At 37.9% G+C, this 14,645-nt stretch overlaps 1 protein-coding gene across 1 annotated transcript in view; it reads left to right on the top strand.

The window, feature by feature from the left end:
- Positions 1-4,983: 4,983 nt before the first annotated feature.
- The window catches only part of ndufs4 (NADH:ubiquinone oxidoreductase subunit S4), a 57,060-nt gene continuing 47,398 nt past the window's right edge, over positions 4,984-14,645 (top strand). Inside the window, exon 1 of the mRNA XM_061986577.1 lies at positions 4,984-5,118. Coding sequence (XP_061842561.1) covers positions 5,024-5,118 — 95 coding nt within the window. The 5' untranslated portion in view covers positions 4,984-5,023. The remainder of the gene's footprint in view (positions 5,119-14,645) is intronic.

The following is a 14,645-nucleotide window of genomic DNA, read 5'->3' as shown; positions in this document are numbered from 1 at the left end:
GTGTTGTGTGTGTATGATTGTTTGTACATTGATGTTACATCCATGATGTCGTTCACAACAACACAACAGATGAGATGTGTTGTGTGTGTATGATTGTTTGTACATTGATGTTACATCCCTGAAGTCGTTCACAACAACACAACAGACGACATGTGTTGTGTGTGTATAATTGTTTGTACATTGATGTTACATCCATGATGTTGTTCACAACAACACAACAGATGAGATGTTTTGTGTGTGTATGATTGTTTATACATTGATGTTACATCCTTGAAGTCCTTCACAACAACACAACAGACGACATGTGTTGTGTGTGTATGATTGTTTGTACATTGATGTTACATCTTAGAAGTCGTTCACAACAACACAACAGACAACATGTGTTGTGTGTGTATTATTGTTTGTACATTGATGTTACATCCATGATGTCGTTCACAACAACACAACAGATGAGATGGCTGTGTGTGTATGATTGTTTGTACGTTAATGTAACATCCATGATGTCGTTCACAACAACACAACAGATGAGATGTGTTGTTTGTGTATGATTGTTTGTACGTTGATGTTACATCAATTATGTCGTTCACAACAACACAACAGATGAGATGTGTTGTGTGTGTATGATTGTTTGTACATTGATTTTACATCCATGATGTCGTTCATAACAACACAATAGATGAGATGTGTTGTGTGTTATGATTGTTTGTACATTGATGTTACATCCATGATGCCGTTCACAACAACACAACAGATGAGATGTGTTGTGTGTGTATGATTGCTTGTACATTGGATGTTGCATACATGATGTTGTTCACAACAAAACAACAACAGATGAGATGTGTTGTGTGTGTATGATTGTTTGTACATTGATGTTACATCCATGATGTCATTCACAACAACACAACAGATGACACGTTGTGTGTGTATGATTGTTTGTACATTGAGGTTACATCCATGATGTCGTTTACAACATCACAACAGATTAGATGTGTTGTGTGTGTATGATTGTTTGTACAATGATGTTACATCCATGATGTCATTCACAACAACACAACAGACGAGATGTGTTGTGTGTGTATGATTGTTTGTACATTGATGTTACATCCTTGAAGTCGTTCACAACAACACAACAGACGACATGTGTTGTGTGTGTATGATTGTTTGTACATTGATGTTACATCCATGATGTCGTTCATAACAACACAACAGATGAGATGTGTTGTGTGTGTATAATTGTTTGTACATTGATGTTACATCAATGATGTCGTTCACAACAACACAATAGATGGGATGAGTTGTGTTTGTATGGATTGTTCTCCCTAGCTTTAGCTTCGTAGTTCAGTCACTGTTTTAAGTGGCCATCTCGACATTGATTGTTTAGTGTCAGGGATAAATGGTAAATTCTTAAACCTTTATTCACCTCACAATGACAACATTTCACCAACATTTAAGTACATTTTCCTGATATCATTTTGCATTCATCAGCGGATTCCGTTTTATTGGCCATTTTTGTGTCTCCGTCCGCAGAAATCTTTTGACTTACGTTTTTCTTGAGTTTACTGAATATCTATTAGGCATACTAGCCCTTTGTCAACAAAAAAGTAGCAACCATGGTGAGATCCCAAATTTCTCGTATTCATGCTCTTTTTTCACTCATTCGCTCCTAATCTGTTTCACCGTCGTAAGCTCTGCAATTTATATGCACATTGTGCGGCCCATAATCTTTTTTTTTGATGATTATATTTTCACAATCGTGAGAAGCCATTATCGAAATTGAAACAAAAATTCGATGAATTGTCCAGCCCCAACACAAACATACTCACACTGACATTCACCTCCATGTGGACAATTGGACATGTTTTTAGAAAATGGAAGTAATAATGGTTAGACTGTCTCACTACAGCCTAACCATTATTACACCATGTAATTAAAGATACAGCATATTTTAATGTTTGTTGGGGTTCATTGATTAAATCGATTACATCAAGTAATTTGATTGGACAAAAATATTAGATTTACGTTTGTATATTATGTTGCTTCAATTAATTGTTTAATGAAAATGGTGATTGTTTCCGCACGGCACCTTTAAAGCACACATGAGAGTGGTTTTGTGTGCGGGTATACATATTTTCTATTTTATTTTAAATTTTTTACTAATGTACACATGTTAGAAGTGCAATTTAGTCTAAGATAAGTTAATGATGTGCATTTACTTAAAAATAAATAACTCTTTTTTTTTTTTTTTCAAAAAATTTCCCTAAAATAAGCATTTAAACAATAAAGTGTGTTTTATCCAATTAGTCGATTAAACTGACAAATATATCAATACATTACTAAAATAATCGATACCTGCAGGTTGCAGGTATCGAAAATGCCTACATTAGGGCTGCAGGCTGCAGCCCTAATGTAGGCATTTTCTTCACATAGCCAACAATAAATGCCCACACTTTGGCAATACAATTATATTTATGTCATTAAAATACCTATAATTTCACAGGCAAAGTATAATTCAAGCTAATTTATTAAATTATAAGAAAAATATACTAGTTATATTAGTTGTATTGTTTGCCTTCTAACTACATATGTTGTACATACACTTGATAAAATTAATATGTATTGATACTGAAGTGTAAATGGTCAGGTTTAATTCTAAAGTATCACACACAGTCACACAAACATCACACTAGTCTAAAATATAATTAAATTCATTTGTTTTAAAGTAAATTTGCTAAATAATTAATTAAATTTCATAATTTTAGATTCATCTAAATGTATTAGTCAATCAAATTGATAATTTTACTTAATAAAAAATAGAATAGAGTAGATGTTTATTGCCATTTGCACAGGTACTATACAGTACTGGCACAATTAAATTATTGTGCGTTTCTCACTGAGTCAGCTTTTACAAAAAAAGTGAAATTATATATAAAATGGAATATTAAGAGAAAAAAAGAGTACAGAAAGTATGAAGTAAAATAAATAAGTTCTATTAACAGCTAAGAAAATGTAAACAAATTGTGCAGAGGTTACACACTTCGAGTAAATATATATTATACAAAAAAAAAAGTTAGCTAGAGTTTTGCAACTCAATGTGAATTAAATTTGTGAAAGTATATTATTCTATTCAATTTGTCCCAAATATGAGATAGGCTCCAGCACCCCCCACGACCGCGAATGGGACAAGCGGTAGAAAATGGATGGATAGATGCATGATAATATTGAACCCAACATGAATTTGCACATCAAACATGTTATATATGATTGTTATTTACACACTTCAAAAGCATACTTTGGTGCAACAATTGGATTCCACACTCTCTCCTTTTTCTATTGTGGATCACGGATTTGTATTTTAAACCACCTCGGATACCATATCCTCTTGAAAATGAGAGTCGAGAACGCGAAATGGACATTCACAGTGACTTTTATCCCCACGACAATACATCGGTGAAGCACTTTAGCTACGGAGCTAACGTGATAGCATCGTGCTTAAATGCAGATAGAAACAAAAGAAATAAGCCCCTGACTGGAAGGATAGACAGAATATCAACAATACTACCAAACCCTGGACCTGTAACCACACGGTTAATGATGTACCGCCTGACAAAGCCTAGCAACGCTGTTGCTAACGACGCCATTGAAGCTAACTTAGCTACGGGACCTCGACAGAGCTATGCTAAAAACATTAGCGCTCCACCTAGCCAGCTCTCATCTGCTCATCAACACCGGAGCTCACCTGCGTTCCAGCGATCGACGGCGCGACGAAGGACTTCACCCGATCATCGATGCGGTCTGCGGCCCGGAGACGGAGGAAGTCAAGGTGAGGACAGCAAAGCTGTAGTCACGGTAGCGCGTCTGCTATCCAACTCAAAGTCCTCCTGGATGTGTTGTTGCAGCCGCCGCTAATACACGATCCCACCTACAGCTTTTTTCTTTGCTGTCTCCATTGTTAATTGAACAAATTGCAAAAGATTCACCAACACAGATGTCCAGAATACTGTGGAATTTTGCGATGTAAACAGAGCTGTTTGTATTGGGACACAATGGTGTCCGAATACTTCCGCTTCAACCCGTGACGTCACGCGCAAACGTCATCATACCGAGAAGTTTTCAGTCGGAAGTTTCCCGGGAAATTTAAAATTGCACTTTATAAGTTAACCCGGCCGTATTGGCATGTGTTGCAATGTTAAGATTTCATTATTGATATATAAACTATCAGACTGCGTGGTCGGTAGTAGTGGGTTTCAGTAGGCCTTTAAAACCTTTAGCATATCAGTATTGGAATTCAATTATGGAAAATATTAACCAAAGAAATCAAACAAAGCACCAATATGATTCAGTTTAAGAGACTGTTCAAACTACAAGTGTTCACAAAGTACACAGAACAATAATTATGATGAACATCTTGAACCCTGGGGATCGGTTGATTGGCAATTCTAAATTGGCCCTAGTGTGTGAATGTGAGTGTGAATGTTGTCTCTCTATCTGTGTTGGTCCTGTGATGAGGTGGCGACTTGTCCAGGGTGTACACCGCCTTCCGCCCGAATGCAGCTGAGATAGGCTCCAGCACCCCCCGCGACCCCAAAAGGGACAAGCGGTAGAAAATGGATGGATAGATCTTGAACCCTTTTTTCCCCCTTTTTTTAATTTTTTTTATTGAGACAAAGATTATTTATGTATTTAATATCCGTATGCTTACTATGGTATATTATTTTTTTTGTTATTTATTCATTCACTGGTCTGTTACAGAGAACAAGGAAATGGGATACAATTGCTATGGTATAAATAAATACATGAAAAGGGATATGATTAAATAAACTCTGCTTCTTCCTACTCCTTTTCGGACGTGCTGTAATGAAACAACTGGAATTGTATGATGCATTACATTGTATCGTATGCATGTTCGAAATAAACTGAAACTGAAACTGAACTGACATTAATAAACGTGTCATTACGTCATTCGCTCTCACTGTTTGTCTTTTTGCGGCTGCCGTATGTCGTTTTTGCGACTGCCGTATGTCTGATGACAACAAACATGGCGTCCTCAATGTCACTTCTCGGACTGGGACGTTTATCCGTGCTCAACGCGGCTTCTAAAATGTTCCCGAACCCTCTCAGGTAATATGAAACTGAAAACTGGATGTTTTATTTTATTTTATGTGTGCTTTTTTTAAGAGTAGCTTTGTTGGACGTGTTACGTCTATACGACAGGGAACGCAGCACTCAGGCCGTGTGACTAGCATGTCAGCGGCTAACGGCAGACTCAAAACACGGTCAAGTCCTTCAAACAAAATGTGGTGAATGTATGTTGTGAGTGTAAACTAAACGTGCGTATGCAATAGTTAAAATGATTGTATCAAGGATAAGGATACGTCACATTTCACGACGTACTTTAAAAGCTATGAGCGAGTCAGCTAAGTAGCTGTAGACCATTTGACTAGCGAAATGTATTTGCGAACATGCACAGTTTAATGTTTTCTATCATGACTGATTTGGCAAAACGTAAATCATGTTTAGATTACAAAAATGACGTTATCGCCAGTAACTTAAAGTGATCCTCCCCATACCTCGGCTTCAGTACAGCAGCTAACCTTACTGGCATATTCTTCAGTTTTACATTTACATTAAGACACATAGAATCACATTTATCTTCATAGGCTAAGTACTCTATGATAAAAACAAGGAATGTGTTGCATGTATTTGGTGCCAAACTACTGTAGTACTGTATCGGAATACTATACTTGCATTTAATTGTTTACAGACTGTACACACAATATAAACATCTATCCATCCATCCATTTTCTTCCGCTTATCCGAGGACGGGTCGCGGGGGCAGCAGCCTATGCAGAGAAGCCCAGACTTTCCTCTCCCCAGCCACTTCGTCCAGCTCCCCCGGGGGATCCCGAGGCATTCCCAGGCCAGCCGGGAGACATAGTCTTCCCAACGTGTCCCTGTGGCCTCCTGTTGGTCGGACGTGCCCTAAACACCTGCCTAGGGAGGCGTTCGGGTGGCATCCTGACCAGATGCCCGAACCACCTCATCTGGCTCTTCTCGATGAGGAGGAGCAGCAGCTTTACTTTGAGCTTTCCCCTGATGACAGAGCTTCTCACTCTATCTCTAAGGGAGAGCCCCGCCACCTGGCAGAGGAAACTCATTTCGGCCGCTTGTACCCGTGATCTTGTCCTTTCGGTCACAACCCAAAGCTCATGACCATAGGTGAGGATGGGAACATAGATCGACCGGTAAATTAAGAGCTTTGCCTTCCGGCTCAGCTCCTTCTTCACCACAACGGATCGATACAGCGTCCGCATTACCGAAGACGCCGCATCGATCCGCCTGTCGATCTCACGATCCACTCTTCCCCCACACGTGAACAAGACTCCGAGGTACTTGAACTCCTCCACTTGGGGCAGGGTCTCCTCCCCAACTCGGAGATGGCACTCGCCCTTTCCCCGGCGAGAACCATGGACTCTGACTTGGAGGTGCTGATTCTCATCCCAGTCGCTTCACACTCGGCTGCGAACCGATCCAGTGAGAGCTGAAGATCCTGGCCAGATGAAGCCATCAGGACCACATCATCTGCAAAAAGCAGAGACCTAATCCTGCAGCCACCAAACCGGATCCCCTCAACGCCCTGACTGCGCCGAGAAATTCTGTCCATAAAAGATACATCAAATCAAATCAAATCAACTTTATTTATAAAGCACATTTAACATTTACCATATATATATATATATATATATATATATATATATATATATATATATATATATATACAGTCAAGAAAATAAGTATTTGAACACCCTGCTATTTTGCAAGTTCTCCCACTTAGAAATCATGGAGGGGTCTGAAATTTTCATGGTAGGTGCATGTCCACTGTATGAGAGATAACCTAAAAAGAAAAATCCAGAAATCTCAATCTATGATTTTTTAACAATTTATTTGTGTGATACAGCTGAAAATAAGTATTTGAACACCAACATTAATATTTGGTAGAGTAGCCTTTGTTTGCAATTACAGAGTTCAAATGTTTCCTGTAGTTCTTCACCAGGTTTGCACAGACTGCAGGAGGGATTTTGGCCCACTCCGCCACACAGATCTTCTCTAGATCAGTCAGGTTTCTGGGCTGTCGCTGAGTAACACAGACTTTCAGCTCCCTCCAAAGATTTTCAATTGGATTTAGGTCTGGAGACTGGCTAGGCCACTCCAGAACCTTGATATGGTTCTTACAAAGCCACTTCTTAGTTTTCCTGGCTGTGTGCTTTGGGTCATTGTCATGTTGGAAGATCCAGCCATGACTCATCTTCAATGATCTGACTGAGGGAAGGAGGTTTTTGGCCAAAATCTCACAATACATGGCTGCAGTCATCCTCTCCTTAATACAGTACAGTCGTCCTGTCCCATGAGCAGAAAAACACCCCCAAAGCATGATGCTACCACCCCCATGCTTCACAGTAGGGATGGTGTTCTTGGGATGCTACGCATCATTCTTCTTCCTCCAAACACGCACAGTGGAATTATGACCAAAAAGGTCAATTTTGGTCTCATCTGTCCACAAAACTTTCTCCCATGACTCCTCTGGATCATCCAAATGGTCATTGGCAAACTTAAGACGGGCCTTAACATGTGCTGGTTTAAGCAGGGGAACCTTCCTTGCCATGCATGATTTCAAAGCATGACGTCTTAGTGTATTACCAACAGTGACCATGGAAACAGTGGTCCCAGCTCTTTTCAGGTCATTGACCAAGTCCTGCCGTGTAGTCCTGGGCTGATTCCTCACCTTTATTAGCATCATTGAGACCCCACGAGGCGATATCTTGCATGGGGCTCCACTCCGATTGAGATTGACCGTCATGTTTAGCTTCTTCCATTTTCTAATGATTGCTCCAACAGTAGACCTTTTTTCACCAAGCTGCTTGGCAATTTCTCCGTAGCCCTTTCCATCCTTGTGGAGTTGTACAATTTTGTCTCTGGTGTCTTTGGACAGCTCTTTGCTCTTAGCCATGCTGAATGATTGGGTCTTACTGATTGTATGGGGTGGACAGGTGTATTTATGCAGCTAACGACCTCACACAGGTGCATCTGATTCAGGATAATACAGTGGAGTGGAGGAGGACTTTTAAAGGCGGACTAACAGGTCTTTGAGGGTCAGAATTCTAGCTGATAGACAGGTGTTCAAATACTTATTTTCAGCTGTATCACACGAATAAATTGTTAAAAAATCATAGATTGTGATTTCTGGATTTTTCTTTTTAGGTTATCTCTCATACAGTGGACATGCACCTACCGTGAAAATTTCAGACCCCTCCATGATTTCTAAGTGGGAGAACATGCAAAATAGCAGGGTGTTCAAATACTTATTTTCTTGACTGTATATGTATGTGTATATCAGTGACGTGCGGTGAGGTTGATGGCTGGTGAGGCACTGACTTCATCACAGTCAGATTTACAAACATATGAACCCTAAAGAGTATCTTTCTTATTCACCATTTGATTGGCAGCAGTTAACGGGTTATGTTTAAAAGCTCATACCAGCATTCTTCCCTGCTTGGCACTCAGCATCAAGGGTTGGAATTGGGGGTTAAATCACCAAAAATGATTCCCGGGCGCGGTGCCGCTGCTGCCCACTGCTCCCCTCACCTCCCAGGGGGTGAACAAGGGGATGGGTCAAATGCAGAGGACACATTTCACCACACCTAGTGTGTGTGTGACAATCATTGGTACTTTAACTTAACTTTAACTTTACACATACAAACTGTAGCACACAAAAAAGCACATTTAATAAAAAAACGTTGTTATGGTCTTACCTTTACTTATAAATGCGCCGCTGTTGTGCTGGATTAATGAACCCCCTGATGGGAGTGTTATATCAACTAAAGCCCTCACTTCAACTTTCCACGTGCAAGATTGAATCTATTTAAAAAAGTGTAACCGGGGATTTATAAATGTCGCCTATACTGTATGAAACTACAAAATAACAAACACGGAGGCTCCAGTTTACACGAGGACCACTTTATTTACCTTCTTTCAAAAACTTCCGCTCACTGCAACGTGTCAAAATTCCGCTCTTAGCGCCTTCAAAATAAGAGCTCAAGGCATATACTGTATAACAGCGCATAACAGGAACTTAACATCACACAGAGGAAAGCCCATAAAAATAGGTTACAAAAGTTATTTAATAAGAAACCAAAAAGTGAAAAAACAATAATGTTCGTGTTGGAGGAGTTGTGAATTAGGTACACCTGCAGTCTGCAGGCGTACCTAATGTTGTGGCCCTGCAGTCATTCACAACTCCTCCAACACGAACATTATTGTTTTTGCACTTTTTGGCTTCTTATGAAATAACTTTTTTAAATAGATTCAATCTTGCACGTGGAAAGTTTAAGTGTGGGCTTTAGTTGATATAACACTCCCGTCAGGGGTTGTCGTGCATTCTACGGCGGGGGTGCAGGAGGCGAGCCTCAGCCAGTGCGTCTTTTGCAGCCGTTTTATGATCGCTCAGCACAAGAAATACGTTACACACATACAGTTGTTGACAAAATACACTGTACATTATACACCTCAGCTAACTAAACTATGGAAATGTATAATATAATTCATATAGCAATACGGTCTCACTGCACAGCAGACCAGCAGTTAGCCGAGTCCGTCCATGTTGAGGCACTGAGTGACGTGCCTCGACTGGCTGCTGTTCACCGCACCGTCTCTTCTCAGTATTTGAACGGCAAATGTGAAAATTCAGCGATTTTGAATAAAAATAATCTAAAACTGGTGAAGTTAAATGGAAAATAACTATAGTATAATCACTGGATACATTTAACAATTTAATATATATTTTTTTCTTTTTACATTTTTTTTCTTTCCATGATGGCAGGTGAGGCCCCGCCTCACCTGCCTCTAGTGACTGCACGTCACTGGTGTATATATATATGTGTATATATATATATGTATATATATATATATGTATATCCATCCATCCATCCATTTTCTACCGCTTAGTCCCTTCGGGGTCGCGGGGGGCGCTGGAGCCTATCTCAGCTACAATCGGGCGGAAGGCGGTGTACACCCTGGACAAGTCGCCAACTCATCGCAGGGCCAACACAGATAGACAGACAACATTCACACTCACATTCACACACTAGGGCCAATTTAGTGTTGCCAATCAACCTATATATGTATATATATATATATATATATATATATATATATATTTATTTATTTATGTGTGTGTGTATATATATATATATATGTGTATATATATATATATATATATATATATATATATATATATATATATATATATATGTGTATATATATATATATATATATATATATATATTTATATATATATATATATATATGTATGTGTATATATATATGTATATATATATATATATATATATATATATATATATGTGTATATATATATATATATATATATATATATATATTAGGGCTACGAATCTTTGGGTGTCCCACGATTCGATTCAATATCGATTGTTGGGGTCACGATTCAATTATAAATCGATTTTTTTCGAATCAACGCAATTCTCGATTCAAAAACGATATTTTTCCGATTCAAAACAATTCTCTCTTCATTCAATACATAGGATTTCAGCAGGATCTACCCCAGTCTGCTGACATGCAAGCAGAGTAGTAGATTTTTGTAAAAAGCTTTTTTAATTGTAAAGGACAATGTTTTATCAATTGATTGCAATAATGTAAGTTTGTTTGAACCAAATGAACCAAAAAATGACTTATTTTATCTTTGTGAAAATATTAGACACAATGTGTTGTCAAGCTTCTGAGATGCAATGCAAGTGTAAGCCACTGTGACACTATTGTTAATTTTTTTTAATTTTTTTTTTTTTATAAATGTCTAATGATAAGGTCAATGAGGGATTTTTAATCACTGCTATGTTGAAATTGTTACTCATATTGATAATGTTGTTGATAATATTCATTTTTATTTCACTACTTTTCGATTGTTCTGTGTCGTGTTTGTGTCTCCTCTCAATTGCTCTGTTTATTGTTGTTCTGAGTGTTGCTGGGTCGGGTTTGGTTTTGAAATTGGATTGCATTGTTATGGTATTGCTTTGTATTATTTTGTTGGATTGATTAATAAAAAAAATAAAAAAATAGATTTTTGAAAAATGAGAATCGATATTGAATCGTACAACGTGAGAATCGCGATTTGAATTCGAATCGATTTTTTCCCACACCCCTAATATATATATATATATATATATATATATATATATATATATATAACTAACACAATATAAACATGTGAACGGGAAAACAAAACGTCAATTAGAAAGAAAAAAAGGTAATGCTGATAAAACATGAGCGTGTGGAAAATTATAGCATCTATATTGTTGGAGCAGATGCGATGTGCGAAAAGCAATGTGTCACAGTGGTCATGCTATCAACATAGTGGTCAGCTGTTTATAAGCTAAACGACACTTATGTTTTGGAAGCTATTAGTACCTCTCTAGTGGTTTTGGTGTGCAGTGTTCTTTCTGGTGGTATGCAACATCTTGAAGATACACTTAATACGTAAATATTATTCCCTCATTTACTGGACAAGCAAGCTGTCATCCTAATGGCCAGCAACCTTAAATGCTAACGTCAATGTAACAGACATTACCGCCTTTCCCCATTAACAAACAACATACATATCTATACTTGTAGAACACATCGCTGTCTGAATGAAGACTTTTAGGTTTTGTTGGTTTAGCTTTCGTTGTGTTTTCCGTTCTTTATATTGTCTACATCTGTTATCCCGCCGGTTCTCGCTTTAAGTTCTTTCAAGTGACGTAAAAATGTTACAGTAAAGCTATTACATTAGCCGTAACCCATCCATCCATCCTTTTTCTACCGCTTATTCCCTTCGGGGTCGCGGGGGGCGCTGGAGCCTATCTTAGCTACAATCGGGCGGAAGGCGGTGTACACCCTGGACAAGTCGCCATCTCATCGCAGGGCCAACATAGATAGACAGACAACATTCACACTCACATTCACACACTAGGGCCAATTTTTTATTGTTGCCAATCAACCTATCCCCAGGTGCAAGACTTTGGAGGTGGGAGGAAGCCGGAGTACCCGGAGGGAACCCACGCAGTCACGGGTACCACAGATGTTAAAATCACAATATAAACAATAGAGAATAATATCATAAGATAGACATTTTTATGTGGTAACAAAAGTATACAAACAGATAATCAAAGGAACACTGTATATTGTTCCTTGGGGAAATTGGACAAGTTGGATACTTTCTTTGGGAAGTACTGACAATTTCATGGAAATATTGGTGGTCACTGCCAAAACTTTCAGATTTAAAATTACAATATAATTTGTTTTTGTTTTGACATGAATGCAAACTATTTGGAAATGTTTTGTTATTAAATATTTTTGTTCATTTAATTTGATATAAATCTTTTGTACTGAAATATCAATGGGGCCCTATGAAATCCGATTTTTTTTAATTCCATTTTTTCCCCAATTTCTGTTTTACTTTTTACGTTTTACTACCATAGTGTGCTTTTGTGTTATCAATTAAATGCAAAAATACCGTCTATTTATTAGTGCAATACATCTTTGGACATTTTGAACAGTATTTAATTTTTTTTTAATTTAATTTTTTCCCAATTCCTGTTTTACTTTTAAAAATTTACCAAATTGAACGCAAAAAATCCATACGTTATTAGTGCAATACATAGACGTTTTTAAAAAAAGATATTTTAAGTCAAAGCATAATACTTTTGAAATTTAAATGTGCCAATGACAGCTTTAAGTAGGGATGATGTTTGATAAGAAATTATCGAGTCCGAGCCTATTATCGAATCCTTTTATCGAACCGATTCCTTATCGATTCTCTTATCGAGTCCAGATAGGTTGTTGTATATGGAAAAAAACCCACAATATTTGGTTTAACAAAAGCTCACTTTTATTATATAAGAAAAACATTTAATCTAATAAATAAATAAATATTGACTGTTACCCCCCCTAAAAAATAAAATAAATAAATATTGACTGTTGTTACCCAAAGTATATTAAATGGGATTTTTCAGAAAAACAAATACAGTATATACAGTAACACAAAAACAACCTGTCTCTGTGATCACTATAAGTGTATAAATAATAATATAGTGTTAAATAAAATCAGTCCCTTGGGCACAAAACTGAAAATAATACAGCTCTCCAAAAAGTGCAATTCTGCTGCTATTTGACATAACTGTTTGTTATGATGCTTTGACATTTTTGCACTTTATTTTTTTATTGAAAGAAAATTCTATGAAGAGAAAAGTTGTTTGCAAATGTGGTTACAATGCTAAAAAATGAAAAGTTAAAGCTAAAAAAAGAAATACACTTTATTGAGTTAACATTATTTCTTTATAGGGGGAAAGATGTTATGAGCTAGGGAATACAACAACTACACTACCCAGCATGCAATGAGGGTGACGAGCATGCGCGGTAGCCCCGAAAAGTGTTGTTGCATTTCGTCACCCGGCAGCTAAGAATGAGGTTATGATGACGCTCTGAAAGTAAACGTCAAGAACTCAGCCAACACACCTCGTCTGCATTATTCATAATTAGACAGACAACACATATACAGTGTGATTTTGTTTTGTTTACAAGGAAAGAAAAACAAAAGTTAAAAAAGGGAGATCATGTCATATATGTATGTGCTGCGGTTGCTTTAAGAACGCTGCGACAGCTGCCGTAAAGGAGGTGCGTTGCTAGCCTGGTTGCTATGTTTCCGGTTGGTCGTAAAAGTGTTTGTCATGTGTTTGAACCCTGCTCAAATCTCTCAGTAAAGTTATTCATTGGATTATACCTTTTGTTTTGAACTTTATTACACCTTGGAGCGCTTTTTCCGGTCCATTTTTTTTCTGCTTTCGCTATCTGTGGCTATTGACTGAGCTATGTGACGTAATTTCTTGTGATGTCACACGGAGCATTTCTGGTCGGAACGGGAGTCGTTCCGAGGGATTCGAATAAAGAACCAACTCGTTTTCTTTACTATAGTGGTCTCGATAACGAGTACCGGTTCTCCAAAAGGGATTTGAGTCCGAGGACTCGGTTCTTTTCTTATCGAACAACCGGGAAAATCGGTTTCGAGTATCATCCCTAGCTTTAAGTACAAAGTGTTCATGTAAGATACTTTTTTGAAACCTTTATTTTGTTAACGCAGTCAGACCGGATGTTGCGCACAACTAGGCATGCAACAATTAACCAGGTTTACTATAAGTTTAAGTTACCAATGACGATGTTTAAGACACTACAATCCCTGGTATCGGTGGTGTCGTGTACAACTATACTAGCGGATTAGATGTGTTGCAGGTTGTCATTGTCATGTTGGCTTTGTTGTTTGTCCACAGACTTAGCCAGTGTTTCAAATTTCCGTTTCGACATTGTTTCGTTTGACTGGGTGAGTGTTTCAGAGACAAATAAATGAGTGGTCCACCTAAACATGATTTCCCCAAACAAATGATCTTTCTTCTCATGATGACAGCATTTCAGTTACATTTATGTCAGTTTCCATGATCTTCCCCGTTGGACAGTAGATTCCGTTTTTATTGGCCAGTTTTGTGATCGTGTCTATGATTCCATTTACGCAAAAACCTTAGGGCCCTTTATAG

Source organism: Nerophis lumbriciformis, linkage group LG12 (assembly GCF_033978685.3).
Source record: "Nerophis lumbriciformis linkage group LG12, RoL_Nlum_v2.1, whole genome shotgun sequence".
In the NCBI taxonomy this organism is placed as follows: domain Eukaryota; kingdom Metazoa; phylum Chordata; class Actinopteri; order Syngnathiformes; family Syngnathidae; genus Nerophis; species Nerophis lumbriciformis.
Note: the sequence above shows the minus strand (reverse complement) of the source record. Positions and strands in the feature narration are given on the sequence as shown.